The sequence below is a fragment of the Hyposmocoma kahamanoa genome, unplaced genomic scaffold (assembly GCF_003589595.1).
Source record: "Hyposmocoma kahamanoa isolate Upper Pololo Valley unplaced genomic scaffold, ASM358959v1 97, whole genome shotgun sequence".
NCBI classification, from domain to species: Eukaryota; Metazoa; Arthropoda; class Insecta; order Lepidoptera; family Cosmopterigidae; genus Hyposmocoma; species Hyposmocoma kahamanoa.
Genome location: NW_020655294.1, coordinates 2,727,428 through 2,754,378, shown reverse-complemented (window position 1 = coordinate 2,754,378; position 26,951 = coordinate 2,727,428). Strand labels below are relative to the sequence as shown.

At 36.0% G+C, this 26,951-nt stretch overlaps 1 protein-coding gene across 1 annotated transcript; it reads left to right on the top strand.

The window, feature by feature from the left end:
* Positions 1-3,704: 3,704 nt before the first annotated feature.
* Positions 3,705-10,860, top strand: LOC113238610 (hydroxylysine kinase). The gene is made up of 8 exons (XM_026475439.1): positions 3,705-3,781; positions 5,727-5,858; positions 6,152-6,323; positions 6,622-6,821; positions 7,610-7,729; positions 8,245-8,360; positions 10,079-10,268; positions 10,381-10,860. The coding sequence occupies exons 2-8, from the start codon at positions 5,739-5,741 to the stop codon at positions 10,585-10,587; spliced, it is 1,125 nt and encodes a 374-aa protein (XP_026331224.1). The 5' UTR covers positions 3,705-3,781; positions 5,727-5,738; the 3' UTR covers positions 10,588-10,860.
* Positions 10,861-26,951: the final 16,091 nt, after the last annotated feature.

The following is a 26,951-nucleotide window of genomic DNA, read 5'->3' as shown; positions in this document are numbered from 1 at the left end:
TACGTATTTTTACATCCGGAGCTTAGGTGGCGCAGTAATAAATAAATTCATCTTAAGACGAAAAGACGATAATAGGTAGTGCTATAGATAAGTTTTTGCTAACTAACGCGTAATGCTAACGCGCTGTTATCTTTATCTGTTTTGTAAACAACTGTCAATCATGATCGTCTCTGCGTGTCGTTGACCTTATCACTCTCTGGTAGCTTCGATGATGGATATGTTGAATTTTTTCCTTTAAAGTAAGAAAAAACATGAATAAGGAATCGAAAACTAAAATTAAAGGGGTTTTGAGGGCGCCTATATTAAGGCACATTAGTGTCGTACTCTTTCTACATAGAGTTATATATGTAAACATAACTATATCTATAACCTCGTAGCTATCCTAAAGAACTACCTCAGTGGCCTAACGGTTTGCAATTGGACTCTGGACGAGGAGGTGCCACATTTGATTCCCGTAAGAACCGATTTATGAAATAAACTTTTTAAATTGATTCCGGTTGATTGCTTTGGATAGTGCCCTGCTTTTAAATCCTTGGCTCTGGTACTCATGGTACAGGGAATTCCCTAATTTGAAGCCAGGTAATTCAAAGTTAACTCATATCGTATATTCCACTAGTGGGGCACGGATCTTTTGTGTTTATGTTTATTTTTGAAAGTACCTTTCATTGATAAAACATTTTTTTTTTCTATTGGTGGAGAAAATTTGATGGAAAATAACTAAGACGAAAATAGCCTTGAGTTATTTTCTTTATCATGCTGATTATTTACATCGTAATGTTATGATGAATAATGATGGATATCACGACATCCATCATTTATTTATTGATTTGTGACGTTTGTTCACTTATTCTGGAACTTTAATACTTTACTAAGTAGGTAAATTTAACCTCTACGTACAGGTAGGTTTTTTCTAAATTTTCAGACTTCAAGGTAAACTGTTTTGATGAACCAAGGAAGAATAAATAAGTCGTCGAGTGCATTTCTGTAGCAGTAGAGCTCCTTGTGAAAGAGTTCGTCCAGGGAAGTACTGCCACCTTACCTATTTCTGTCAACAGTAATTTGAACATTACGGTTCAGAAGAGCAACGGTGCTTGTGAAATTACAGGCACATGGGACTTGTTAACTTGCGTCTCAAGGCGACGGGCGCAGCGCAGTGCCCTTCAGAACTTAGCGATTTAAAGCTCTGAGTGGCACTGTAATTGCTATGGACAGGGGTGTCGCTGACCACCAGGGACACGTTTTGTTCGTTCCGTAACATAATATCATAAAAAAGTACATACTAAATTACGTACATAGAAAATATTGTAATAGAGTTACATCAAAATTTTACTTTACCTTAGAACTTTTTACCATGTACATATGAGATAAATTTGACAAATACTACATTATATATTGCTTCATGTATTTGCTGCTCGTTACAATATACTAAATAGGTTGTTTGTCGCGACGAGGACGAACGATGTCCGCGGGTGACAAATGTGGCATCACGAACCGCGTGGACTGTCGCCCTATCCTTGGAACTATTAAGTGTCACCAAAGAAATACACTCTATTATATTATGATGAAACTGTCAGTGAAACTGTTGCGTAATTCTAGATTTATTCTTAGGGTCGCATTCCAGAACTCTACTCAATGCTCAAGTCAGGATTTAAGCAGACTTGAGTATGATTTCAAGCACTGGAAATACGACCTTAATGGCAAGGACTTGAGTATGATTTTCAGTGCTCACTGCAATACTCAAGTCCTGATTTGAGTATTGAGTAGAGGTTTAGAATGCGACTCTCAGGGTCGTATTCCAGAACTCTACTCAATGCTCAAGTCAGGATTTGAGTATGATTTAAAGCACTAGAAATCATACTCAAGTCCCTGCCATTAGAGTCGTATTTCCAGTGCTTGTGGTGCAATCCTGACTTGAGCATTGAATAGCGTTCTAGAATACGACCCTAAGTATCGAGTTCTTAGGTTTTCGCGATTGTTACACATAGGAAATGAAACTATTTTTCCGGATTTAAATCGCGTATATTTGTTTTTTCAAACAAACCTCTTCTCTTCTCTTCTCTTTCAAATAATGCTTTTAGGGTCATCGATAGTCTTTCTAGCAAGTATTAAAGGTGTGATGCCTTGTACGGTCTCTGTACAAGTTCTACTGTGCGAGACCCTTGTGAGACCGTACAAGTGGTCCTTCGAGTCCTGACTCCTTCTGACTATAATTTATTCACCGGATAGTACAGGCCTTATAAAAAATACTATATCGACTTTAGTGTCTATTCCTGCATTCGCCCCAATGTTCGACTTGGTAGAAAACAAGAAGTGTTAAATACCATCAAGAGAAAGAAACTATTTCAATTAATAATCCAAAGTAAAATACAAGGAAAGAGAGGTGTAGGAAGAAGGAGAATATCCTGGCTCTGAAATTTGCACCAGTTTGGTTCTATATGAGCACCCGATCATTATTCAGAGCCGCAATGTCAAGTTCAGATTGCATTATGATCGCCGACCTTCATTAGAAGATGGCATATGAAGAAGAAGAAATTGGGCTTGGGGCTCCTTTTCTCTTCTGCAGAAGCCTTGTTTAAGTAACAATTTGATGTTAATCTGCTTCGTATTACGCCACTTCCTTCTATTAGATCGAAACGATAATCAGAACATTCTACAGAATTTTCCAACCACGGTCTTTTTATTTTTTATCTTCTGATATTTCAGAGCAGTTGCACTTCCATGGTCTAAGGTGGACTGGCAAGCTTCATTTGACACATTGGGGCCGTCGTACAGTCCGCGGTAGACGTATCCTCTGCTTACCGTAGTAAGTAACCTAAAAAACCTTGAGTCTAAAAATTTAAACATCAACGTGCAGTAGGTAGGTACGTGCTTACGGTTCTCTCTAAGCTGTCGTTCAACATCATTTGGGTCTGTTAGAGGAGCAAATAACTACATTACCCGTGCGAAAATCACGGAGATCATAAAAAGTGACAGGTTTTGCTATTTTACGTTTACCATCAGTTGCTATAATTAATTAGACAATTCTCAGTACTTAAGTATCAAAATAACTGGAAAGTCATGCCATGAAAAATATAACACTCATTTCACGGTTCTTGTATCTTATTATATTTAATTTTTAAAAATAAAAAAGGAAGATTTCATACTTATCATCATCAATCCATTTATACGTCCCACTGTTGGACACGACTCCCCTCTCAGACGAGGGTTTTAGCGTTGGGGATTTCACCGATTTTTCGAGGGTCCTGAACCTTCTTTGACGTGCAGGTTTCATCACGACGTTTTCCTTCACCGAAAAAACCCAGATTCGAACGTACAGCTTCTGCTGGAGAGGTGTCGGTTCCGCAAAATTAGATTCCCAATAGCACCATGGTATAATGGTTGCACTGGTAGCGAAGAGATGTCACACCACACATAAACATTCATATAAATATCTCTATATATATAACTCTGTTTCCCCTTCTGTATATATGTTTTGAGTCTCTAGGATCTTGAGCCGAGTTCTGTGCCCACTTGGCTTCTTCTTCGGAGCCTTCCGGAGCCTTTAGCACACCCATTTCTCTGGTGGCGCTACTGACATTGATTCCAAAACAGATTGTCAATTGCTATCAAACGCCATCGCGTGACGAGCGCGTCGTCATCTCGTTTATCATATTAGTCTGCCGTTTGTTTGCGCGTACGCAAAACGGAGTCACTCTCAGCAGTTACGTAGTGCGGTGAGCATTGGTCTACGCGCAGTTTCGTATTTTTGTGTTACAGTGATAATTTACCAAAATAACAAAAGGTAATCTATTAATTTGGTTTATTCAAGTTTTGTTTTTGGCAACAGTGTTAAAAGGCGGATTTGGAAGATTAGAATTATTATGTTTTTTTTTAACCGCAATCTTTATAAAATAAATAACGTAGAGCCATGGTTAATTTTACTGTTTCATATGCTTTCAATATAGATAAAGGAACTTCTTAAATTTTGTTCAATAGTTACTACAATTGTATAAAAAACTTTACAGTTAAATGCAACTTACACGTATCAATATTATTATGTATTAGACGTTAATGAAATTTGTACAAACGTAGATCTCAGATCCTATGAATCGCCCCAAGAGAGGACAAGTTCATTATTAGAGAGATGGTATAGCCCAAACATAAAATAGACCACCATATATATTAAACACCGGCCGGCATCGCCGCAGTTCGTGTCACATGATTGTCGTTCCGTAGCACGCCTGCAGGGGGCGCCATTCACCGTTTGTTAGGTAACGTTTTTATACTTTATGTCAATTAGATAACTGTTGTCTCAATTGTTTATTTGTCACGTAAATGACATTTCAAATAACGATTTTGAATAACAAATAACACTAATTATATTGTTGTAAATACTATTCCGATTCGAGAGACACATGTCCAGAAGTGGGGCGTTGTTGGGGTCGGTTCAGTATATGGATTTGTAAGTCGGATACCAATATGAGACAACATCACACACATGCTCTGGTCCCAACGTAAGTAGCTAAAGCACTTGCGACATGGAAATCGAAAACAACGATGGTACCACAAATACCGCGACCCGAGACAATATAGAAAAGTTAGTCTTTCGATTGATCCGGCCGGGGATCGAACCCGGGAACTCAAAGATGGTGACACCATGCAAACCAATGTGCAAACCACTCGACCAAGGAGGTCATCAAACATTCTTAGATGAACTCGTTTTTCACACGTAACATAGTAATGTACCGTCGCGCGTCGGTAAACTGCAGTAGTACCTACAATAATAACACCATATTGTATTACATAAAGTTACTGTACATCAGCTGATTTAATGATGCCATTACATGAATCAGAGCCTTATTTACTATTTCTATTGTGTATTATGTAAGTATTTTCACAATTTTTTTATGTTAACGTGGTAGCAATAAGGATCATTGAAAATTGTAGATACTTTATGATTGCCACAGCTTGTCTCTATATTAATGTCTGTTATATTTATAAGATAAAGTATTTAATAAAAACCTAACAAACCCAATTTATAGAGCTAATCGTCACACTTGGAGTGAAAACGGCATATATACAATTATACATATATTGTTTTTTTTCTCATTGTTGTTGAAGCCAATTTTATAAACCTCTTATTTAAATATATTATTAATGTAATATATCATCTGAAAGAAGGTAATAATTTGTCAGGATCGTAGCAGGTGGAGGTCCATGGCCTTTGGTGGGAGACAGGCGTGGCGGTATGCATCTTTATCTTTGTTCTGAAAAATTACATGCCAAGGTTGACCTCGGTGTACACATTGCACAGTTAATACAATAGCGTATTAACTAAAGTGTATTTTTTCAAAGACTGTTTTGTCCAGAACGAGTTTACTAAAAGTTTGTCTCATTTTGAGTTAAAGAGAACATTCTGACGTCGCGACGTTGTATTGACGTGTAGAGAATCAAATTTTACGTTGAGCAATAGTGTAATCTTGAATGTCACGTATTTTGAGTTACGAATGCATTGTAATAGCAGTGCGATATTTTAATTAAACTGTGGACGTTCTGCAAAAAAGTCAGGTCAAAGAAACAAAAATGAACTGCACGAAATAAGTAATAGGAGTGGATTAAGTGAAAGAAGGGTGTCAGATGGAGGAATAGTTTCTGCCTACGTGGTAGGATCAGCAGGTAAGACAGGATTTACAGCACCAGTGCTGTTTGTTGTAGTTACTAGCTGAGTACGTATCTTTGCTCACCAGAACCCCTAAAGAATGGCGGAGCAGAACTCGTCGCTGCTGGAGCCAGGCGTGAATATTCGGCCGGTGATCGACCAGGACGGTGTCAAGATGCTCGCTGAGCGGCTCTACGGCATCTGCGTGCTCGAGCTTAAGGTAGGCTAACAGTTGGATCTTGCAGTTAACTTTGGATTGAGAAAATTTACAGTTCTACGGTGGCTTCTTGTCGAAGAAGATTTCATGTGTCCCTAAATGCTCCTGTATGATATAAAAAATACGTATCATTTTTTCTGCGGAATTATACTAACAATCAGTCCTTAGATACTGCTGCAGTGCCTGGTAATTGATTAGCGACATTAACTGTATTTTTGAAACCACGTTACTGTCAAACAATTATAATTATGACATTTTCAAATTTGAACAATTATAATTATCATGCCCATCCGCAGGAGCTGAATGGCTATGATGACAAGAATTTCCACATCAAGGAAGATCCAAACGTGAAGAACCCGCTCATCATGACGCACTGCCCCAACGGATACGTGCTCAAGATCATGAACGCCATGGATTCTCAAAACCTTGCCGTCGTCGAGGCACAAAACGAAATTATGAATTTCTTGAGTGAGTGCTTCAATTATTAATTAATTTGTGCTTTAATAACATCACCATGCAAGCAATTGTGAACAAAACTGCACTTAGTGATGACAAAATGCTTGCCATTATAGTCTATTATTATAACAAATCCAAAGTGATGTTGACGAATCTGTTTCTCAACAAGCTAGTTAGTCTATATAAGAACCAACAAAAAAATTTTTTTTTGAGCAAACATTGGTTTATCAGCTACAATTTGTATTGTATTGTCAAGGTAACAATTAAAAAACCAAAGGCATTCCCTAATACTCAAATCAACCAATACCAGGCACCCGCTCCGTGACCTGTCCGAAGCCAATCCGTAACGTATTCGGACACATGTTCTCGACCGAGATTATCAACAATAAGCAGCACGTCGTGCGGCTGCTGGAGTACGTCCCTGGAGAGCTGATAAAGGACGCTCCGAAGACCGAGGCTCTTTTCTATCAGCTGGGAGAGTTTGTGGCTAACTTGGACGGCAAGTTGCAGGTCAGTGTAAAGCTGTTAGTTTAATTTCTAATTAAAATGGTAAGAAGACAATTTTTGATCTTTGTGTTTGAAAAGCACGTTATTATTTTATTTTAATAAATTTTAATCTACAGAGCAAAATTTCTTGAACTGTCTCATTCTTCTTAATAAATACGAGTAGGATGCTAAATATATGCTAATATAGGATACAAGTCAATTGTTGTTTGAGTTTGCAATTTGAATTTTACAGATAACAGATGAAAATAATCATGTGAACGGTGGCGGCGGCGCTTATATTTATTGCGTAATTCCCAATTACGTCAAATACAAATTTTTCTTACATGGTCTGTGTTGTGCACGATATCTTGTGTATGGGGAAAATTTAAAAAACCCACAAGTAAAAGTCACGGTTATCATTTTGGTCAGTAAAATTCGCCTGTTACCATAGAACAATGACTAGTATAAAGCAAGCGGTGTGAAATAGCCGCAGGCGCCCGACGGCACGTCCAGTGGATAGGTACAATGTGCCACGTTCAAGGTCCTTTTCTAGCATTGTTTTAATACCTGCTCTCGATGTTTCATGGTTATCACGATTTTTCAGGACGTAGATATATTTGTTAGAATACTTTTAATAGATCAGCCAGGTTGTTCTAGTCTTCCTCTTCATTTTAAAAACGGGCCAGTCAACTACCGTTGCTATTGAACTTAATAATATTGGATCTTCGATTTAAATTGCGTAAAACCTGCTTACCGTTCAGTCTACAAGTTATTCTACCCCTTTTATTAACGTATTATTTGATTTGAAACAGAACTTCAACCACTCGGGTTTGGTGTCCCGCGAACACATGTGGATGCTGACCAAAGTGCCTGAGCTCGACAAGTTCAAGTACGTCATCAAGGACCAGGACAAACTCGATCTCGCAGAAGAGGTAACGTTTTCGTTCGACTTAAGTATTTTTAACATCTTATTTATCTTTATTTTTGATGTATGACGCAAGACAACGAAAATATGTTGGGTTAGAACATGAGGAGAGTTTGGTTATCTGATTTCACTATAACAAATATTTCAGGTCGGTTCTTTACAACAACTGCACTGAAAAAAATTACGGTCAAATGTTTCCCACCACATCTTTTAAGCAGAGGCCGTGGGTTCGAAAATCTAGCACCCCTGTTAAATAACAGGGGTGCTAGATTTTCAAAAAATAATTTAAAATTTACTATATCACCGAAAATGAAAGAAAATATCCTGATGAAACCTACGCGTCGAAGTAGGTTCACAGTCGCATTGGGCGATCGTGGCGACTGTGGTCAAACCCCTCGCCTAAGAGGAGACCTGTGCCCAGTGGTGAGACGCAAAAATGGATTGATGATGTTTCTCACCACGAACAATTCTGTTTGTGCTATACGAAAGACAAGGAGCAAAATTCATGATGCGAATTTGCAGGTGATTGAGGAGTTCAAGTATGCGGTGGTGCCACGACTGGACGAGCTGGAGAAAGGGGTCATTCACGGAGACTTCAACGAAATGAACGTACTGGTCGCGAAGAAGCCGGGAGGCGGGTTGGTACATTGTTCACTATTCTTAGCAAAATGCGACTACTTGCACCCAAAATCTTATCCCAGATACCAGCTAGTTATGGACACATTTAGCGAATTTTGTAGCAGCCTTATCGTATATCGTATACATGCATACCTACACTGTAATGCTTGCTATAGCGGTGAAAGGCTTCGATTGCCGTTGCCCAGAGTAAGGTAGATGTACCAATGGTACGTCGTGTGGGGACGCTCGTTCCGTGAACCCAAACTTTTTAACTATGTCTGTCAGACAATACTTGAAATAAACGCGTTTGTTTACAATTGTGCACTATCGGTATTATAAAATATCTTAAATGATTGAACAACAATCTAATACAAATCTAAAACAGTTCTAATCTAGAAATTATATAGATGTAGTTTGTAATTATATTTTTTACGTGTGGGTGCTGTTCATCTCTACCTAAACCCCAAATTTGAGTATTTTTGGGTGGAATATTTTATCTATCTCAGGTACTATAAGGACAATAGATTTATTATAACTTTAAGTGAGTATATATATATATATATATATATTTATTTATTATTTTGTGATATCTTTTGGAGCTACTCGAGACGCGTCAGATAAATATTATGATTAAAATGTAGCGAGTTTCAAAAAGGTAGGGTCTGAAAAACAGCTTAAGCTGAGACTCTATCCTTTTTATCTACACAGTATCTATAAGTGATGTTATTTACGACTAAATTGTTTTGTAAATGTAGATAAATAAAGTTCTTTATTATTATTATTATTATTAAAAACGATTGCCAAGTGCTATAAATATCAGTGTGAATTTCTCCAACAGTCTGTCTGGCTTATTGCTTCTTATCATGAGGCAGTGTCGTTGTTTGTTTGTTCGTGCATGATGAATGACTGATAGGTTCGCTGATAAATGCCTATCTTGCATTTTATCTTGTTATAGGAATATTTTTATTATGCTCATACTTGCTGATAAATGTGTTTTGGATCATGTGTATTTCTTTTTTTTCCAAGACTTCTTATCGTATCGACAGCATACACCGTGATGCTTGCTATTGTGGGGTAAGGATTTACCAATCGGCGTAAGGTACTCGCCGATCGTTGCCCAGTGAGGGGAGGCACCTTTTTTTCGAAGAGTGAAACGAGATCAAATTTGTCTTGCATACAATCTGCCATATGGTTCCCCTTTCCTGCACGGACTATATCACCTGATTATACCATGTGATAGCCGACCAGAATAAAAATAAACTGGCTGTTCTTAATAGCTGTCTTCAGAAAGTCACAAATTCATTTAGAGGGCCCATGTACACGCTCTCATAATAAGATTACGGTTGATTCAAAATTTGCCATTCACGAGGTTTAAAACTGTAGTGAAACAAAAACTTTTTCTAAAAGTTATCATAGTACAGCGTCTGCGTACATGGATGACAAAATTCCATAGTAGTGACTATTTAGCTCTTATTAGGTTGTCTCGATCTATGTATTTGAAATATATTATTATATTGTAAATGATACACGTGTACAATTATTTATTTACAAGTAACAATCCCTAGAGTTTCTAATTCATTTTTCTCATAAGAATACGCCTTACGAATGAATAGTAAAGTTTAATCAATATGACGATTTCAAATTATACCAAAACCCAATTTTCTTTCTCCGTTTTAATAGTAACAGTGATTCTAGCAGCGGTCAATAGTGTATTGATACACATTTAACTTTTCCTTAGATCATCAGACTACCGCATCGCAGGCATAATCGATTTCGGGGACATCCAGTACTCGTACTACGTGTTCGAGGTGGCCATTGCGATGACGTACATGATGCTGCTGACCGGGGATCCTCGCACCGGCGGCTACGTCTTGGCAGGATACACGGTCACCAGGAGATTGCCCGATGATGAATACCGTCTGCTCAAGGTGATGAGACTATTCAGCTAGTGGTTTTGAGTCACTTTTAATTACTTGATCACTTTTACTCATATAGTCAGTTGCTTACGTATGTACTACAGTAATTTTTTTTTTTTTTCAGATTCTTGTCTCTGCCCGTCTAGTCCAAAGCCTGATCCTCGGAGCGTACGCTAAGGAGCAGGACCCCAACAACACTTACGTGATTTCAACGGAGAAAGCCAATGGGTGGGAACTCCTTCGTAAAATCAGAAAATCCAAACCCAATCCTGAAGTAACCGACCCTACTGACTGGAAGACCATTGCTAATGAATACTTGACAAGGAGTTAAATAACGGTTTATATACTCGCTAAGTACTAAGTGTTATTGATTGCACTTCACTATTTCACTTTTTGTAAATTTTGAAAGAAGTATTGGATTTAAAAATCATTCACTTTAAATTTCTGGCATTTTATAGAAACTATAAATAGGATAGATGATTATTTTGATGATACTATTATCAAATCATTATTCAACTTAAAATGCAACAATTTGTTTATACACTTTGTATGTATATGTCTTTGGTCGCAACTTATACAATTCACATAGCGTATATTTTTTTTTATTTAAGGATTTGTAGTTAATATTTATTGGAAGTATTATTATGAACTTTAGTGTATTCAATAAAGACTGTTCATAATGTTTATTTTTTAATATGATATTCTGCAGCGACCACTGTGTCATCCCTTTAGTCGTCTCCTGGGTGGGTATGGATTTTCCGTAGTTACTTTTTCATTCTCGGTCGACGTAGATGTGTTAGCCTACATTTTTACCCACACTCGACTGTTTATCAAATTTTAATAGATAAAAGACTCACTATTGTGTCTGTAGTAATTATATGTTTCATATAAATTATTACTTTATCCCATTTTCATCATATTTACAGAAATAAATTACATAAATTCTTCGTGATTGGAAACGCCATAGACAAAACTGCAAATAGTATTCCATTAATGTGAATATTTTCTGGAAGACTGATCGTACCAAAAATTATCCACGAAAGTCGTAATAAAATATAAATAAAAATTTCGGAACTTTTAGATCGTTTACGTTAAGGCCGTAAAATTGTTCTAAGTAGAGTTAATCCAGGAAAAATAGTTTTTCATGAGTAAGTACGTCCAAAAAAAATCACAAATGTCGCTGCACATTTTAAGATAAAAAAATTAGGACAACTGGTTATCATAACGTCAGTTCAGATTAAGATTATTATTACAGTATCTGTAAAAAAGTTAATTGACCCAGTTCGCTTACCTAAGTAGGTACGTCTTAAACTAATGTTTAAACTAATAAGACACTCTTAACTCCATGCAGCAATAATATAATTTGCTTTGCAAACATATTGGCTTATGACACCGTCTTTCGACTTATCCGAAGAACAGAGTCCGATGTGATTATGTTGCGAAAAGAGAATAAGTACGTTACGAGAATAATTTCGTTGTTCAAACTAAGGCCTATGTAAAGGCGTTTTGATAATTTATATATCTTATTTCGTTTTGAAAATATAAATTTGGACTATGAAATGATGAAAGATGAAATGTACTATGTCTTGAGAACAAGAAGTCTTGCACATAGGTCTTTGTTCTACGGATGAGTCGTTATGTACGGTGCAAGTGACCATTAGTGTATTTTTCCATAGACTTACTTTACTGACCGACAATTTTAAAGAAATTAAATTATTTTATGTTCCTTGTTTTCCAAGTAATTAGAATATTATGTACAACCATACTCACGTTTAGTAATATGTAAATAATAGGCTTAAATCACATTACGCGCCCTCTATTGGCACATTATCAAACCGCGATGTTCACTATTGACACAATGTTTAATTGCTTCTGACAAGAGCACATAGATGGCGCTAGCTGTAAAAATTACATCATTTCAACGCAAAATAATTAAAGTCCAAGGATCAATTATTAGGCTGTCTTGTAATATGTCGGTTAAAAAAAACAAAACTACCAAAATGAGAGCGGCATTTGCATTTGCGATTTGACCTGTCAAGAGTCACGTTGTTTAAATAGTGTTCAAATTTGCAACAAAAAGGCGACTGTGTGCCTACAGATTAACTATAGATAGACTTACAAGAATTGGAGAGGATGTGGGTTATATTTTTCTGTATCTAATGGAGCAATAAATATTTTTGACGTAACTCCACTTATGCAATTCTGCCATGAGGGGTGCGATATGTGGCTGAGTGGACATAATTATGGTTTTTGGCTTTTCGTGTAGTTTTAATTCGTTCCAGTTTTTTAAATTAGCATCTGTCCTACAAACTAGAATCAATACAAAAAATCTAGAGCCAAGCTCTCAGTTCAGCCTACGTCTCGAATAAGGCTTAATGCGCCTCGCGCAGAACTATCGGGGATCTTTATTGGCATAAAAACTTGATAACATTTTACTGTTTGTCTAATGTTGTTTATTACAGTTGATTTAAGATTATTTGCTTACCCTTGGGAGTCATGACTTGTCAGTCAGACAACGTATACACAGTCCACTGGTGGGCAGGGATGTTTAAAGCAGGGAGTAACCATTTATAGTTTCACGCACTCTAAGAAGTTTGTCCTGCTGTTGTAAACATTAAATATTATAGAATTTTCTTTTGTTTCATTAAAAGCAGCACAAAATAAATATATAATTATGTGAAACTTTTGAAAGTATCAAGTCATGTGATATTTTTTGATACTCGGAGCCTCCAAGTAAGCCGTATAGATGGTAGATAATAGAAAAAAAAAGTAAATGAAACCATTTTTTTAAATCTAAATCTCGATTATTTATTTTTTTAAACAAACCAACGTTTAGCTTGTATGTATGAACAGCAAAAGCTAAGCACTCGAAAAAACTAATCATTTAAAAACCAAAGACCGCACGTGACGCGCGTTCCGAACATACCTCGTAAAGGTTTATATCTGCCCCTGATGGATGAGACTCCATACACGGCAGCGTGTACATTGCACCAAAGAAATTAAAATAAATCCCTAAATGTCGCATCTCGTTCTCGGAAATATCTTCATTCACAGTCTTATAATGTCTTCGTAATTGGTATTTTGGTGTAAGTGATTCCAGAAAATAATTTTTAAACATTTTTATTACAGTCAATTCGGGTAACTTTGAATCGTGGTGTAACTTTGAACGTAGTTGCGTAAAAGATTTAAAAATTTATTTTATGTATGGCGATCTTTTATTTTTAGTATTGAAACTGTGTAAATCGGAACAAAATTGTTAAACTAAAGTTATGAAAGAAAAAAGTAATGTTAAATTGTATTGTTTTAAACTTTCGCGGTTTTTTCTTGGCGAAAGTAGTTTGGTGTGATTTGTTGCTCAGTTTTAGAATCGGAATTAAATATATAAATGTGAATATTGGTAAGTTTTGGTTTCCACACTTAAGTAGAGGTTTATATATCGTTTTTTTAAAGAATAATTTAATTTGGTTTTGTATTTACGCGTAAAATGAATTAGATTTTGACGACATTACCAAACAGAGAAATTTGGGTAACTTTGAATGTGTTTGACTGTGTTTTTAGAGAAGATGGTAGTCTGTTTCCAGGGAGAGTTCTAAAAGTTACTCCTTTGGAAATTACTGTCTCAGTGCTCCAAAAATGCTTTTTAGGTGGTGGGTCTTGGCCCTCTGACGTTGAGACATGTCAAGTTAATAAAGCCGATATTGTGAATATTATAAAAGAGCAACAGCTATCTAGAAAAGGCGGCCGTATTTATATTAATAATAATAATAATAACGCACACACTCAACATAGCCCCGCACTAGGGAAACCCTGTGTCGCGGGTGCCATGGACACACACATAGACAACCACAAATTACACCCAAACTCACGAGAGAAATAAATGTAGGCCATACAAATATTTCTCCCGGCCCGGGAATCGAACCCGGGGACCTCTGCGTGGCAGTCCGGTATGGTAACCGTTCGGCCACGGAGGCAGTTAAAAAAAAAGTTATTGATGACGACATTTTATTCAAGGAGTGGGGTGAATAGATTTTTGTTATGTATTTACTTTGCCTAAAATAATTGTTATAGGTGATTCATTTTGATCTCGTTTGATAGCTAAATAAGCGTAGAATTTATTATTAAACAGAAAATTTTCATTTTATATTCGCATTAATTAAAAAATCTAAAAAAAAACAAGTTTTTCATTTCAACTAAATTAGTTCGTCTCGTTTTATTATGGCAATACCAAGTCAAATGTCGTTTTTGAACGCACTGTCAGGAATATTTGGACAGATTCACATCTAAAAAATATGAACATGTCGTATAATCTTACACAAACTGTAAAATATCTAGAAAATATACGGTTTCCATATCGAAGGCTAATATTCAAAGTTACCCAAAATTCAAGGCAACTTTGAATGTGAGTTTTGGAGCAAATCTAGAACAGTTTTGTTGAATAATTACTAAATTCCTTCTATAAGAACGAAAAAAGGGTTTAAAAGAACACTATTCAGTTAATAAAGTAATTGTTAAGAAACATAATTAAATTTGAAATTATTAGAAAAACGCAAAAAACGTTCAAAGTTACCCGAATTGATTGTATTTGCTGGTATTATTGAAATAAACAGAAGTATTTCCAAAGAATATTTTTATTAAATTTTCACACGTTTATTTGGGTAGACAAAGGTTCTGCCATACAGCCTCTTCATATGTGTATATTGAGCAAAGATTCAACGACAGACAGCTTTTTTTTGTCGGATTTAAATTCAAAATATATTTATTTCTTATGTAGGTAAGTAATGGCGACTACTTAAAAAACTATCTAGAACCTTTTCAAACTTTTACCTCTGTGTATGTATAGGTACGTTGAAGGAATGTAAACCCGAATAATTCAGAAACCATTCGAAATGTTCGACAACGTATGTATCTGTAACATACAACTGCACCCAATGGACGGTAAATATTTCTTAAAACATTATTGAATAACTTGCAATTAAGCCACCGACTTGCCGAGCATTGGAAACACACGGTAGGTTATTTTGTAGTTAACATAAATACGTATTTTTATTTTCTGTGGCCTTATAGCCATTCGCGTACATTGTCTGACATGGATCAACATTTTTTCTTTGCAATGATACGAAGAGTGGTATCTACTAATATATATGTGTATATATATATAATAATTAAAATAAATATATTTAAAAGTCACCAATTGTTTTATTCTTTTCCTGAATACTTGGATGGAGATTAGATATATCGCTCCCTTGCTGTAACAGGAGCACATTTGCAAAATGACTTTTGAGGACAAACTAACAAAATACAAAATAATTTGTCTAATCATTATCATCGTCATCGTCGACCCATTTATACGGGCCACTGCTGGACGAGGGTTTGGGCCATACTCCGCAACTCTGGCCCAATTTCTTCTTACATTCCTACTCCATCTTATTTTTATTAGAGTTCGTATGTTTTACAAATAAGTAATCTCACAAGAAAGCGAAAGAGCCCCAAAAGAGAAGGCCACCGACAAACTCGGACAACTTTAAACTTAAACGTTCAGAATTCTATACAAAATCGAAAACGTCTGCAAGATTATGATGGATGAACAGACAAGATGGGATAAGTGTGAAAGAGCCATTTTTAGGCAGGCGTCACTGATTTAATATATAATTAATTACCTGTATGATGTATGATGATGATCGATTGGATGTTATGACGGTTATGTGCTTTCTATGACGTCTGGTCAATTTTCTAATTTGTAGTTAAAACTAATCATAATAAAATCTGTCAAATTACTATATTGATTACTATAAGACCCAGAAATAGTCAGTGTATTTAAATGAACGATTGAAATCTTCTGTATTGTCATTAAGAGTCCGTACAACCGCAAATGACCTTGGCTGTTTCCGCAAAACAGTGAAATTGTTGAATCAATCGCTTTGGACAAAATGTGTAGTAAAATTGTGGATATACACTGATTAGTATACGGTGTGAAAACACGATTCCTAGAAATTTTCTCTCTTAAGGCACGTATTTATTAATAACATATAGTAAAAGTAAAATATTGAATAAGATGTTACTAAGTCTCGGGATGCATGGGTTCGTGAAGGAAAGTTTGTGCAACCTCGGACTGTCAATTATTACGGACGAAGGCTAAACAAATATCTGGTACCACATATTTTTAATAATATAGGCTTCCTTAGGAAAAATCCAGTAAGTAGTGTTCTACTTTTAAAATCTAAATTAAAAAATATATTATTAGGATAGTTAGTAGAAGTTAAGTCTAAGTTTAGTTATATTAATTATATTAGTTGTTTGTTGTTTTTATTGTGCGCTATTAATTCATTAATTAAGAATTAACATGGTTTGGTAGACTACACCAACAGCATCTTGAATGATATCATCTCAAGGGACCATGACAATGCCGTTGCTTGATTAGGAATTAATAGCGATCTCGAGCCGGCGTTTAAGTGGTAATTTTAATCAATGGGTAGGTGACGTTTTAAGTGACGTTATAAAATATTAATATCGTTCCTGAAATTGAGCTAAATTTATTAACAAGAGCCTGAATATAACTTTCACTTAACAGAACGCTTCTCCAGTTTTATTTTATAAGTAATAGTAAGTGTAGTGGTTATAAACACAATAAGAGTCGATACTATCTCAGCTCGAATTAGTCTTTTTCCCGTACTAATAAGGTTCATTTTGCTTGGGTCGAGCTTTATAATAAAATTTATTGTTTTATAAACGAAATTAAGCCATTTGAAAAACGTGTATCGTATACCATACGTGTTCTATTTAGTTTAGTTGATATTAAAAAATCATTGGTATATGCAAAGGACCCATTGAATGCAGCGGTTTTCTTGTAAAATTTCGAGGTAAGTTTTTTTCTATCGTGACCTACATCGTGACAATATTTAGGAATCGTGTTTTCGCACCGTATACTAGATAAACTAATCGGTGTATATCCTTAATTTTACTGTATATTTTTTCCAAAGTGATTGTTTTAACACTTTCATTGTTACGCGGCAACCAACCATTTGGTCATCACCATTTAGCCATTTAGGTTGTATCGACTTCTAAATTTGAAATTCGCGTCAGAAACTCTCTGACAGTGTATTAAAATGGCTGATGCGTAATAAGCAGCCCCATTGTTTGTGTTGCCTGCAAATAAAATTCCTTAAAACTTCGGAATAAGGTCAAAGTACAATTTTTTTTACAACCACACCAATTACATGATTTTAATTGATCGAAAAATCATATTACAAAATTGAAGACTATGTGTTAGATAAAGATGGATGGAAAGACGACATGGCTCCTGAATCCACACAAATTTGATTCAAAATGTATTCCATAGCATTTAAGTTTATTTGAAAAGAGCAATCCCTAGAGTTTCCTGCTCGTTCTTCTCAGGGAGGTCAGCGTAGTGAACGAGCAGTACCTTAAATGTGACGTTTTCAAGTGTAAATTTATTTTACCTATGGAATAAATCATCTTTGACTTTTGACTTTAAACTAGGGAATTCCCTATACTTTAAGTCACCCACAACACTCAAACCAGAACTAAATTGGAAAAGTTAGATTCCAAAATTGGCCCTGCCGGACTCAAAAGCCACAGCGCAAACCATTGTGCCACTAAGGCCGCCCTTCATCATCAAATTTAATTGTATTTAGCTTTATCTTTTGTTGTATCTATTTAGTTCAATTTTATGCATACTTACTTGTATACAACGCTAATTGAGGCGATGAGCGTGACCACAACCGAAGACCATTATGTCGCATGTAAAAACCTGTTCGGCTTATACTCATTTCTTTCACTGACAACTTGGGCAGTGAGACGTCGATGTTCAAGTTGCCAGTGAAAGAAATTATTGACGTATTTACTACATTAGTACCACCAATTTGAGAGTCACAATCTGCCAAATTGTTTCGTTGAAATGTACCTCACATAGTCATAGCATAGTACCAGTTTGAGTCGCTAAACCAGTCTCGAGTTCACATTTATGAACTATTGATATAACGATGACTATAAACTGCCGATTTGTAAGGAGATATTGGTTGGATTACGATTGGACAGTCTTTTTATGGCAGTCGTAAAGTAATTTTCGAACTGGGCACCGATTCTCGAGTTTTATGAAATGTTTTTATTTCAATTACGTTCACATTAATGTGATTCACGATATAGAAAACGTCAGAGTAGGGACATGTCGAAGGAATATGGCGGATGTCGATCGCACACACACTTTGCTATTCTCAGAATGTCGGAGGCAGTAGAAATCGAGACAGATGCGGCTTTGTAGTGATTACATACTCTTTGAATAAATCGTTGACATAAATTTTGACTTCGACCAAATTAGTATTTCTCACACTACAGTGTCATTCTCTTACAATCAGTTATTTTAATCAAACATACCTGACACATTCTGCACACACAACTGCCTCTGTGGCCGAAGGGTTACCATGCCGGACTGCCACGCAGAGGTCCCAGGTTCGATTCCCGGGCCGGGAGAAATATTTGTATGCCCTACATTTTTTCTCTCGTGAGTTTGGGTGAAATTTGTGGTTCTCTATGTGTGTGTCCATGGCACCCGCGACACTGGGTTTCCCTAGTGCGGGGCTATGTTGAGTGTGTGCGTTGTTATGTTATATTATTACATACATTCACGCCTTAGGATTTCTATTGGAGTAGTCAGAGACTGTAGATCATCACTTTACATGACCCTGCCAAACCTCTATTGCTTTACTTACATTCATCAACATTATCATCTCTCTTTTTTCTCCCCCTGGCCTTCCTCTTCCACGTTAGTTTTATTTAACCACTCTACTTTCATTCATACCTTTATTTATATGTTTTTGTCACTTGATTTCGGTATAAAAGATTCTTTGTCGATTATGTATGGAATTCAGTCAATAAAATGAAAATAGTACCAAATTTGAAAATCTTCCGATATAGCGTTTCTATTGATATCGAGAATAAGATTTTTTTTAATGGAAATTTTAGCGACAATATCTGTACATATTGAAGATGTGTTTATTTTGAAACAGAGAAAATGTCGAAGCGCACAAGAATCGATCCTTCGTTGTGAAGGGTCAAAACTCGAAAAAAAAAAAACTCGTTTAGCATTATTGTTAAGTATTGTTGTCGAACAGAAATTGTCAATTACAAGAAAAACGTGTTAAATATACAGTAGGTTATTAAGTCTATAAGTCACGATGCAAAAATGACTTTAATTTGTAAACATTTTTTTATTCCAATGGAATAGTATTTATTATTCGTTGCTTCTCAATGGAGTGGTCGACTACCTATATCTTTAATTCCCAAGTAGCGTACGTTTGTGAATTTTATAGAAGTACTTATCTCTCGTTAACTGAGAAGGAACATATTGTGTTGAGACCTGCATATCAAAGAACGTTCACCAGCTTTAGAAGACTTGTGGTGTCCTCAAATCGCGTTGGACCAGTGGTATAGTCTAAACAGGCTCTCTTTAAAAGAGGCCCATGCCAGCAGTCGAATATATAATTCGTTGTTTATGATGAAATAACATTTGTCACCATGAATTTAAAAAATCCAGTACAATATCAGATTAAATGGGATGTACGAAAAAAGCCCCTCCGCACGATTGCCATTTCTTCCTGTACATCTGGCGCACCCTGAACAACAATCGGCAAGTACCTTATATGAATAGTGTGTGCCATTGGTACGATAAGAAGAAGAATCAGATTAAAGGAAACAGGATGCTGTGGTAATTTCAATTTAGTATGAAGGCTGGTATAAACGTTCGCGTTTCTTGCTCTTTAGTAGCAGTAGAGCTCTTTGTGAAAGAGTTCGTCATGGGAAGTATTCCACCTTACCTATTTCTGCCGCCAAGCTGTAATGTGAGTATATTACTGCGTTCCAGTTTTGAAGGGTAAGGGTGCTGGTGAAATTACAGGCACATGGCACTTGTCAACTTATGTCTCAGGGTGACGGGTGCAGTGATAGTGCGCCTCAGATCTTTGCGATTTAAAGAGCTGAGTGGCACTACAACTGTTATGGACAGGCTTACCATCAGGCGCCCGACTTGTTCGTCCCGTCACTTGATATTATAAAAAAAATATCTCGGACTATGATTTACAATATTTAATCTTAGTGCTATTGCCACGCCTGTCTTTCAAGATACAAGAAAGAAAATCTTTCGTTGAAATTCCTCGAATTCTACGTGGCATGTCTGAAGTAGGCAAAGTTATTTGGAGCCATTGGAAACAGATTGTGCAAAACAAAAAAAAAGACTACAATCCACAGTAATGTGAACCGCCTGGAATTAAGAGATTCCCTAGATTAAAATCAAATCACGAATAACGAACAGCATCAAATTCCTCTTACTCCTATTACGAGTGGTGTTCGCAACTGGTACCGGCCAGCTGTTGTTTTTAAATGGGCCAAATATGGCCTCGACCGGGTCCACTGTGGCATTCCTGCACACGTGCTCTGTGCAACACACTGGTATCAGAAACGACAGCTACGTCTCTTTACTACGAACTGGCCTGGTGATGTATAGATGTTCATTCGGGAAAAATTGGGATATGCAGAAACTACGAACCTCCATCTACTATTTTCCTGAGGCACCTCATTCGATGTTTTCCTTATAAAAATTGGTACTAGATTAAAATTAATAGACAGATGTTTTTATTCTCGCATTTTGAAGTTTAAGGGAGGACTGGGTGGATTGAGGAATGGGTGGGCGGGCACTTGTTTAAACCCATGAAAGTATGTAAAGAATTTTTGGGAAAAGTTTGGGAGGCATTCTCTGACCTCCGCGGGAAAGAACTACAGTTCACTGCCTCTTTTAAACAATTGAGTCTTTTCAGTACAATGTATAAACTAACAAAGGCCAAAAAGACCGTTTGCTTTTAAGAAAGTATACAACGTCAAATGGCTTTGGTTGATTCCGTATTTACAGTGAAAGTGTTAAATCAATCACTTTGGAAAAAATATCTAGTAAAGTTGAGGATAATATATAACATACTGGTCAATATACGGTGTGGAAAGATAATCCTTACAAGCACGATACAAAAAGAAACACAGACTTACCTCGAAATTTTACACGAAAACTCAATTAGTATTCAATAAGTATTTTACATATACCAATGATTCTATTTATTTATATCAACTGAACTAAATAGAACAAGTGTAATATAGGATCATTGACTTACAAATAAATGGACGACGGGTCTAATACAAAAACCACGAAAAAAATGTCCCAGGTCAACCTATTCGAAATTTAAATTGTAATGTCATCGCAGTATCGCGCTGTCAGTCGAACAAATGAAGACTAAAGCGGGGTTTGGCGCTCTGTATACGATTTTAGCGCCTTACAAGTGCGGACACTTTTTAGCGCGGACCCGACGTCCATATAATTGTAAGTCAATGGATAGGATATACATTTTTCAAATGTCATCTTTCAAATTTATTTCGTTCGTAAAAAAATAAATTTTGAAATAAAGGCAGTGTCCGCCGCTCGACCCGAAAAAAATTAATTCGACCTGAGGTAGACAGATAAATGGTTTTTTTATCACAAAACACACACACATAAACAAACAAAAATAAATAAAAAAAACTAATCCAAAAAAACAATAGCACAAAAAAGTAACACTACAATAAATACAAGCATTTAAGCATTAAGATAAGATACAGGTGTACCAGAATCTCATGGCATTAAATATTAGAAAAATCGAACAACTTTCACCTGGCAATGTTAACTTCTCACATGTCAATTCAAAATATTACTTGTGTCAAATAGCTGTCCGCTAAACTTTTTTCACTTTAAAATAACGATTTTGTAGCAACATTACTGAGAATCCCCTCCAATCTCAAGCAAAAAACATTGCAATAATGTTTATGTCGCAAAATCAGCGATGAATTAGGTGCATTTACGTCACATTTCACGATTTAGAAGCGGGTCTCAAATCTTGCCGATTAGTAGGAGTAAATAAACTTGATCTTTGAAATATTAACGATGCCAAATCAATGTATGTGGTACCAATGTCCTTATGCAGGTACTAACCGGCAAGACTACAGTGTGTAGACTACAGAGTGGTAAAAAAAAGATAAATCGCATAAATGCGAGTTACCTCAAACTGCAAACGTAAATAAATGTATCACCCACAATGTAATTGATATATTCTTGTTTAATTTTAAAATGTGTCAGAAATTGCTTACCTTTCTCACTCACAAATTCATACAGATCTTAAAACATGTACGAGGTGAGATCAATTCTGGACAACTAAGATATATGAAGTATCTAGTACATTTTTTCCTATTATACTGATGTTGCCAACTATAAATTTAAAATTGTCTAAGTGCCATCAGATTCTGGAACACCATTCGTAAATTTTGAAAAACAAATGATCTAATAACAAAAAGTACAAACACAGAAATATATAGGCATTACAATAAAAGCTCGCAACGCATTGCATGTGTGCGCTGTGGTGATAAAACGGCCGTGGCTCAGCGTAATTGCTGCTCAATTAGAGCAAAGGACACTGATATTCTGCTACGCCCGAGAAAAGCAGAAAACGGCGAAACCGCTGCGCGGCAGTGAGTGCGTATTAGAGTATATCAAAAGAATTACATTTTTTTAGAACCATATTTAATTATATGGTTAGTACTGTTAGTTTGTGTCCACATAGTAATAATAACATAATAATTAGATTGGTGTTGGTGTTAGATTAATCGGAGTTATAAAAATAAATTATTGATGGAAGATAGCAATACCATAGACTCAAAGTGCTTCGGAACAACAAGTTTTTGTTTGCGTAAAATAGCCTCTTTAATGTGTTTCCTAAAGGTAAACTTAGTATGTACAGAACTTATTGGAAGTATGTACGGAACTTATGAAACTTTGAGTTTACTTCTAGTTGGAATCTAAAAATTCGAATCGTGGATAAATTTCTTACAACACGTCATAACTGCCAACAGAGAGACATAGCTATTTTCACATTTACAATGTTTTATATGTACTTATATATCTGCACAACTCTTATTACTTGAAGTGAATTCGTATAAAATTCAACATAATACTATAAAGCATGTTTAAGCAAATAAAATTTCATTGCATTTCATTTCATTTCATAAAATTAACTAATATTGACATTAAGACTACTCCATCACTTTTGTGTTCAAGTAGTTTTCACTAGAAGCTAAATATGGTGCATTTTGTTATTTCCAGTAGAAGCTGAATATGGATAATTTTTGGGCCTTTAAATTGTGGCAAACAAAATTAAGCAATACTGCAATGACTTTACAGTTTAAATTAAATGTTTTAGTTTTTTTAACTTTTCTTTGCATGTCACTACGTTTGTAGAGGTTAACTCAGGCCATGCTTGTCATTGGCTCCAACACTGATCGCGAAAAGCCTTAAGCTGAAAAAAGAAAACTCCGGACATTTTTTCACGGTTTTTGGATTAGACTTTGGATTGTATTTATTGTCATCCATTTATTGGTAAGTCAATGGGCAATCTCTTCTAGCAAATACAAGTAAACCAATACCACTGTTACACTACACACAAAATTGAAAAAATAAATTCATTACATCCAGTCTAGCCAAGGGTAAAATTACATTTTTCATATACATGATTAACCAGTACGTAGTATATATCAACACCGCCACGTCGATAACTTTCCGTCTCTAGTACCTATATTCATCAGAATCGATTCATTTTTATAGGCCTATTCTGTGTACGGACATGACATGAATGTGTGTTTTATTGATGTATTTGTAAAAATAAGCTAGTGTCGTAGACTTTTGTTTGTGTGAGACCATAGTGACACAATTCAATTTTGCATTTGGGTGCACCTGTTTGCTTGTAGCATTACCCCCCCGCCCCTCAAAAAGTGGCAGAAAGTTTTGTTCGAGAAATCCCGTCCTATATGCTCTAAGCATTAATATGTCCAATTGCTCATATAATTGTTCGAACACTTGTTAAGTCCTCCATCCGCATGTGGTATCGACGTTATACCAATTTATATAAACATTTCTATTACACTGATTACAATGTAACTAAAATTTTGATTACAGTGAATCCGCAGCGTTTTTCTGGTATAGTGTGTACAGAGTGTTTACCATACAATGCGACAGCGGCGATGGTGGATAAATCCTATTACTAGGTAATGTGGCGAATGCGAGCGATAGCCGTGTATGGACTTTGTACGTACGTTGTATGGAGCGGGCTGGATAGAATTGTATCGACAGGTTTGTGTGAAGTCGCCGAAGCGATTTAGATTATATGACGTTTGGTTACGAAGCCTTGGGTGTCGTAGAAGCCAACTTAGAGACAAATCCCGCTAATGATTTTCAAAAATCTAATTTTATAATTACTCTATTTATTTTAAAATTTATAATGATTCATTTTTACTCACAATTGGACTTCAAACACGGCGGTTTGAAATCTTCCAGTAGTATATAAATTCATCATTCATTACCATAGTCAACCTGTTATACTTCCCACTGCTGTACATGGGTCTAAGGAGACGTAAGATAAGTAGTGCGACTCCCACCTGTTCGGTGCTTCAATGCGTCGTAGGGTTGTCACATTATTATTTTAAATGTAAACATAATTACACTTACCTACACGTTGCAATCAGAATTTTAAATAATTGTGGTGTTCGCCACACTATTCTTGAAATATCCTTTGTTAAATGCAGTAGATATTAACGTATTGATATTTTTATACCAGCATCGCGGATTGGTATATAGATTATGGGATCAAGTTTCAGAAGACGCTTGTCGTAAGCTACAATTCTAGAAATTCACAAATTCTCCGACCCTTACACGAGCCCGTACCCAGCGTTGGCACGTAAATTAGTTTTTATAATAAAGAATCTGCGTTTGTTTTTTAAACATCATAATGTTAATTAAAATCAAGCTAATGAAAGCAAAGGCGAGGCGACGTTCAGCCTTGTAAAGTCGGCCGCGAGTAATTAAAGCGCGCGTGATAGGTCGGACTGATTGAGATAAATTGAATTCTAACGCGTATTATATTGATGTGTATTGCACTGAAATACATCATATTGGGTGATTGTACAGTGAACTACAAAATAGTGTGCATACCTTGAAATTCGATGTAGAGTCAAATACATAGTTAAGACAGGACTGGTTTATGTATTGGCAGTGGAAGATAAAACGGGTGCCAATAATAGAATTTGTAGTGACATAAATTTGGTACATCACTGTGTAAGAAATGAATATGTTCCTTATCTTGGATTTTAAATATTTATTTTAATAATTTAGCGCTCTCGTAAATGATTGTACAGCCGGCAGTATATCAATCTACACATTGGCGAATCTTGTACCGTTGCACTGAAGGCGATATTCAAGCAAAACTAGTTTCAGCGACACTCTTTTTACCAATGATATAGCTTTTAGCTTTAAAAAAGCTGTGGTAGAGTTTCCGTCATACATCTTGTGGCATATTTATTATAAAAAAAGTTTGTTGTTTGCTTAAAACTCACATAATAACTAAAATAAATAAAAAATCAATAATTTGGCAATAACGTGATTTAATATAGTCATAAAATAATCATATTTTGATTACGCTTAGATTGCGCTGTGGCCGCGTAGAGATCTTCCCACGTGCAGATACGAGGGGCACACTATCTAGTGTTGGAACACCGCATATTATGGCAAAGTTTACATAATTTTTAGAATAAAAGAAGCATAGAGACGACCAGAAGAAAACGTAGCCCTTCTCCGCAGTGTAACAGAAGAGGATTCGAACTCAGGATGGTCGGAGCAAGGCCAATTCGTTCAGGTGGGAATTTTCGGATGGTTCTAACCTGGACTGCTTGTGCGATGCGATTCAAACGATGGCCAACCTCATATCGTGCCCAGCGTGCCCTAACACCTGCACTTTTGAGGATTTAATGGCGGCTGCTAGTGACGCGGTCGGCGTGGCTCTGTAGTTCTGGGCCACTGTAGACATCGATACGATAAGAAGAAGAAGAAGAGTGTAACAGAAATCACGAGTTACAGTTAAATTGTGAAATGCCGAAAATACGTAGCCCCGAAACATTTGCATATAGTAGCAGTAAATTTTTATTTAATAGGTCATGTCCGCATAACCTTAATATAGGAAAGGGAATGCGGAGGTGGTTTGGGCACATGGAGCAGATGAATGAATCAGATTAACGAAAGAAATATATACAGCTAACTTAGAAGGAATCATTGGAAGAGGACGGCCACAAAGAATTTAACGAACATTCTCTGATCAAATTGAGTGTGTTCTTAAAAATAATAAGTAGCGCCCGTCAGGTCTTTGAGATTTGGGTAGGCGTGTTGCTTACCACCTCGACTTATTTGTCCCGTCACCTGATAGCCGTAAAAACAATTGCGTAATTCTAGTTATGGCAGTTAGTCCGGAGAGAGATGATATAATGTACACAGCAGCGGTACACAGCAATTTTTTTTCTTACAATGTAAATGGAGCGCTACTCCCACGTCTTTAAATTAAAATTCGTTTAGTAAATTTTTCAAACAACCACACATAGTTGTGTGGCAGGCAATTCATTTGCATGTTCATGTAATTGATTGATTATAATTTGATGATTCGTTTGAAATTGTTTTGACGATTGACGAATGCCCTTAACCAGTATGCGAAAGACGTTGTTCAAGCTTGACGAAATTTTTTAAATGTTTATAAAAATTGTTAAAATGTGAAAAATATTTGTTAAAAAAAATTT

Bases quoted from the DNA above. Each gene is read 5' to 3' on its own strand.
- LOC113238610 (XM_026475439.1), top strand. From the start codon at position 5,739: ATGGCGGAGCAGAACTCGTCGCTGCTGGAGCCAGGCGTGAATATTCGG. The intron at 5,859-6,151 runs GTAGGCTAACAG...GCCCATCCGCAG, and splicing joins TCTGCGTGCTCGAGCTTAAG to GAGCTGAATGGCTATGATGA. The intron at 8,361-10,078 runs GTTGGTACATTG...ACTTTTCCTTAG, and splicing joins GCGAAGAAGCCGGGAGGCGG to ATCATCAGACTACCGCATCG.